This window comes from Oratosquilla oratoria, chromosome 16, assembly GCF_046742065.1.
Source record: "Oratosquilla oratoria isolate Oo_2021 chromosome 16, ASM4674206v1, whole genome shotgun sequence".
Taxonomy (NCBI): Eukaryota; Metazoa; Arthropoda; class Malacostraca; order Stomatopoda; family Squillidae; genus Oratosquilla; species Oratosquilla oratoria.
The window spans coordinates 37,177,401-37,182,400 of NC_134792.1; the positions used below are offsets into that span (position 1 = coordinate 37,177,401).

At 37.5% G+C, this 5,000-nt stretch overlaps 1 protein-coding gene across 1 annotated transcript in view; it reads left to right on the forward strand.

Annotated features, from left to right (window-relative positions):
* The first annotated feature begins 4,880 nt into the window (after window positions 1-4,880).
* LOC143033745 (cuticle protein AMP4-like) overlaps window positions 4,881-5,000 on the forward strand; it is a 7,763-nt gene continuing 7,643 nt past the window's right edge. The window contains exon 1 of the mRNA XM_076199227.1: window positions 4,881-4,898. Within this exon, the coding sequence (XP_076055342.1) occupies window positions 4,890-4,898 (9 nt within the window). The 5' untranslated portion in view covers window positions 4,881-4,889. The remainder of the gene's footprint in view (window positions 4,899-5,000) is intronic.

A 5,000-nucleotide genomic window follows, 5' to 3' on the forward strand; every position in this document is an offset into this window, starting at 1 on the left:
CCTCAAGTTGAATCCCTCTTCCTCTGCCTTCCACACCTCTTTTACTAATTTTCTATCACTTATTCTTTCTGTGTGTCCAAACCAACGTAACACTCCTTCATAAACCCTGTCTGCCATCCCCCTTTTCCATCTCCGCTCTTTTCCTCACCTTCTCGTTTCTCACTCTATCCAACCTTGTAATCCCTAACATAATTTCCAAACATTTCATCTCAAACATATTTGGATTTTCTTCTCTGCCTCTCTTAAATTACAAATATCTGCCCCACACAGTACCGTCGACACAATCACCCCTTCATATATCTCCTATTTTCATCCATTCCCAGATGCCTATTTCTCATAACAATTTTTAATCCCACAAAGCGTTTCCTTACACCTCTCAATCTTCGATGTACCTCTACTTCCACTACTGCCTTCCTTGACAAATATGACCCCAAAAGCAAGAAATTATCCACTTCCTCTAGACTCTTTCCTTCAAGATTTCCAACTCTCTGCCATCCTCTTCCCTTGTACATCTCATCAACTTACTTTTACTTACATTTAATTTTAACTTTTTCCTATGGCCTACCTTCCCAAAATCCGTTACAAACTGCCTTAATCCTCCCTGTGACCGTGCCATAATCGTAGTGTCGCCAGCAAATAACTTTCTCACCTCCCACATTTCTACATATTCTTTAACCATCTACAATGCCCTGCTCATTACTTTCGCATTTACCTCCTACACCACTCCATCAATGTACACATAGAACAGCCATGGAGACACGACATATCCCTGACGCAGTCCCACCTTTACCTCAAACCACTCGCTCTATCTCCATTTCTAATAGAGAATCTACGACTCTCGTAAAAAGTCTCGAGTACCCTAAGCAGCTTTCCTACAGTCCTGTATATCTGCAATACCTCCAACAGATCCTTCCTGTCCACTCTGTCATAAACTATTTCTAAATCCATAGAGGCCCAAAATTCGTCCTTGCCTTTTCCTAAAGCTTTCTCATATATCTGCTCCACTACAAAGAACTGACCAAAGAAACTCCTATTTTCCTAAATCCAGACAGTTCCTCACTAATTACTCCATTGTTCCTCTCCTAGTACTCTCAATTAAAACATTCCCATGATCCGGTCCAATTAATATCAACAAAAGAATCCCTCTGAAACTACTACACTAAAAAAATTCCCCTTTTCCGTTGTAAAGCGGAACTATACAGGTACTTTTCCAGTACCTCGATACTCTACCCTCCCTTAAAAACACATAAATCAATCTCACTATCCAGTCCATTATTACTGTATCTCCCTTCTAGTGACACTCCGCATATGCATATATGCATATATATATATATATATATATATATATATATATATATATATATATACATATATTTATATGTGTGTGTATATATATGTGTGTAGATATATATATATAAATACATAAGAGTATATGTGCGTGTGTGTCTGTGTCTGTGTGTGCATATACGTATATTCATATATATATATATATACATATATATATATATACATATTGCTTGTTTGTGTCTGTGAGTGTGTGTGTGTATGTGTGTGTGTGTGTGTGTGTGTGTGTGTGTGTGTGTGTGTGTGTGTGTGTGTGTGTGTGTGTGTGTGTGTGTGTGTGTGTGTGTGTGTGTGTGTGTGTGTGTGTGTGTGTGTGTGTGTGTGTGTGTGTGTGTGTGTGTGTGTGTGTGTGTGTGTGTGTGTGTGTGTGTGTGTGTGTGTGTGTGTGTGTGTGTGTGTGTGTGTGTGTGTGTGTGTGTGTGTGTGTGTGTGTGTGTGTGTGTATGTGTGTGTGTGTGTGTGTGTGTGTGTGTGAGTAACACTCCTCTGAAGAAGCTATTGTAAGCAAAACCGGTCAGGAATAAACTCGATATTCAGATAAAGACCCGTGTTTCCCCCTCCACCTGTCCCTTGATATCTATATATATCTGTATATATATATAGATATATATATATCTATATATAGATACTGCATAAGAAAATAAAAATGAAGGAGACTGCAAGAGACCATAAGGCCTACACTAGGCAGCTCCGTATCCATCACCACCTGTCATCCCCATCCATAAAGTTGTCTAATCGTTTCTTAACACAACTGATAGTTTCAGCGCTTACTACATTGTTGCTAAGTTTATTCCATTCGTCGAGCACCCTATTAGTAAACCAATTCTTACCTATTTCCTTTGTAAATCTAAATTTGTCCAGTTTATATCCATTACTGTGAGCCCTGCCCTGTTGTTTTAATATGATGACCTTGTTTGCATCACCCTTGTTAAAGCCTTTGTTCCACTTGATCACCTCTATCAGATCATCCTGCACTCTGCGTCTTTCCAAAGAGTGTAAGTTAAGGTGCCTAAGCCTCTCTTCGTAAGGCAAATTTCTGAGTCCATGTATCATTTTGGTCATTCTTCTCTGTATATACATACACATACATGTGATAAGAAATTGTTCTCACTAAATATATGTGCTTTGATTACCAGAAGCTGTCTCTCGCAATACATTCCTTCACACGCTGAAGCAAGTATGTTATTACAGTTATTTTTCTTAATTCTTTTAAAGCATTTTCACTACTAGCATTCATTTACTTGTGAATCTCGCTGCAATGTCTGCGTTTTTTCATAGCGCCAGTAACATTTTTTTTTTCGAAATCGTCCGATGAGTCTAAGTGGCCACAGGTATATAATAAATCTTTGAGACTATTATTATCTTCAACCTTTCTTGGTTTGTTCGTGGGAACACGTTTCAAGAATTAATGCGAAGAGTGTTTCAGAGGCAAAGACAAATAACTAAATACCACCATTCATTGACTGAAAGAAAAACTGTTCTCCACATAATTTGAAATGGAAAATTATAATAAAATTATTACAATACATAAATACTACATATTTTTCCCACGCATTTTATTTTTACATGTTGATATCCATTATCATATCTATAAGGATAAACATAAGTCAAATATTCAAAATCATAAGTTCATATCTTTTGGAAGTTCAATGTTTATTTTCGTTGCAAGAAATATCCAAATTTGATGTTCCTTATTGATGAGCTACAATAAACATTAAGCAGATGAGTTCTAGGCATATACTACCCTATTTTCCAAGATGATTTCTTCAACATTTTGTTTTTCTAATATCAGACGACTTTATTTACTTATGAGGTTAGCTACAAATGTATTGTGGCCTAAATGAATGAGATAAGTCCATTCAGTTACACAAAACCGTCTGGACATAGAAAAATACCTGTTGCACAAGTTACTAGGAGCTACCTTCACTGGGATTTGGCACTAATCCTTTTGCTCTCGTTTCCATCAGATCAGATATTGAACTCAGATGTTCACATTATTGTAGCAGTGGGATTGTTGTTGAAGAAATCGTATTTGAAACAAAAGCATTGGCATAATCTTCAAAGAAATTATCGTTACGTCATTTAGAAAGCTATGAAGTACAAAATGTGTTATTCACGCCTTTACTACGGTGATACGTCATTTGTACTGAATATCAAGGTAAAACGAATACTATAAGTACGTTGAGCACCCCCCCCTCCGCGCACCTCCACCGTGACGTCATAGGAAATCCAGAGGGGGAGAGTGAGAGGTGAAAGAAAATGTAAACTTTAAAGAAAAACATCTGTATGTATGGTAGACTTTAAAATTACACTATGGTGTTCACAATACTGAAATTACTCAGTATCACTTTCTTATCCTCAAATTATCAGTATCTGAGATATGACCGCCAGAAAAGCTATAAAAATGTTTTCCATGCTTTCACATTAGGTGGATTATGTTAATATAACGAGTTATTAGATGGGATGACATGTCAAGCGTGGATTTTATATGTAGACCTATCTCCACCAAGCTCAGTTATGCTTTAAACGGATTCTTTAGTCTGTTTATTTGCAATTGAATGAAAATTTCAGTAAATGTTGCTAATAAACAGTTACTTTCAAAATAACGGCTGCATACATATCCAGATGACCGAGTATTGTGTGTGCCACATAATTCAATCCATTTCTTTCTAAGTTCTTTATCTTTGGGTAGTGAAAAGAAATGTATATTTTTATCACCTTTCAGTCTAACGGCATTGCACTTCTGCACTATACAAAATGTTGGCATTTCTATATGTTATTTGTCTACCTTAGCTACCCCTTTAATCAGAAGATGGAGCTTCGCTCCACACACTGGTGTGTGAGTGACTGACAGCTCTCGACCCGCGGAACCCTGGTCCCGATATTTCCGTTAACGTCATCATCTACCTGCGCAGTGGAGAGGTTTTCTGGCTCTCCCTCATCCCCCGCTAACGTACCTTATAGTATTCGTTTTACCTTGCTGTATATAATCAAGGTAACGATAACATTATTATTCTGAGGGAGGAGACCTTAGACAAAGTGGGGTTTCATTTTATCAAAACTTCATTTCTTCCCAAGACTGTCTCTCAGATGAAATTGTCTAGTATTAGTCAGAATAATATATGTGGTGGACTTAACCAAGCCATAAAAATTAAACCTTTGTACCCAATAACTAAAAAAATACTTCTTTTCAATGGCAATGTTTATTTTCTATATCAAATGGCTAAGAAAACATGTCTTTATAATCTGTTACCTCCCTAACTTGGTTACCAAAAATTAACAAAACTTGTGATCACAGTGACTCCGAAAAATATGGCACAGTGGAGTACAGTGCGAAGGAATGAAAAAATAAATTTTAATTTTCCTCGATGAAGTGTAAAGTCTCACGAGTAAAGTATTTTGCAAAGGTCACTGCACGTTCGTGATTTAAGCACGGCAATTCTTACTCTCAGGGTCAGCCTCTCGCTTCACGCGCTTCAAAGCACATATATAAAGGAAGGCCTCCTCGGCATGGGCACATTGCAACCAACTCGCAAACCACCAACATGAAGCTCGTGAGTACAATCAGAACTTAGCCGGTTTCTCTTGATTCTTGTGTCGGTTCACTTACCTTATGGTATATTTGATTTGTACAACAGTCTCCCCGGAGGTGGAAA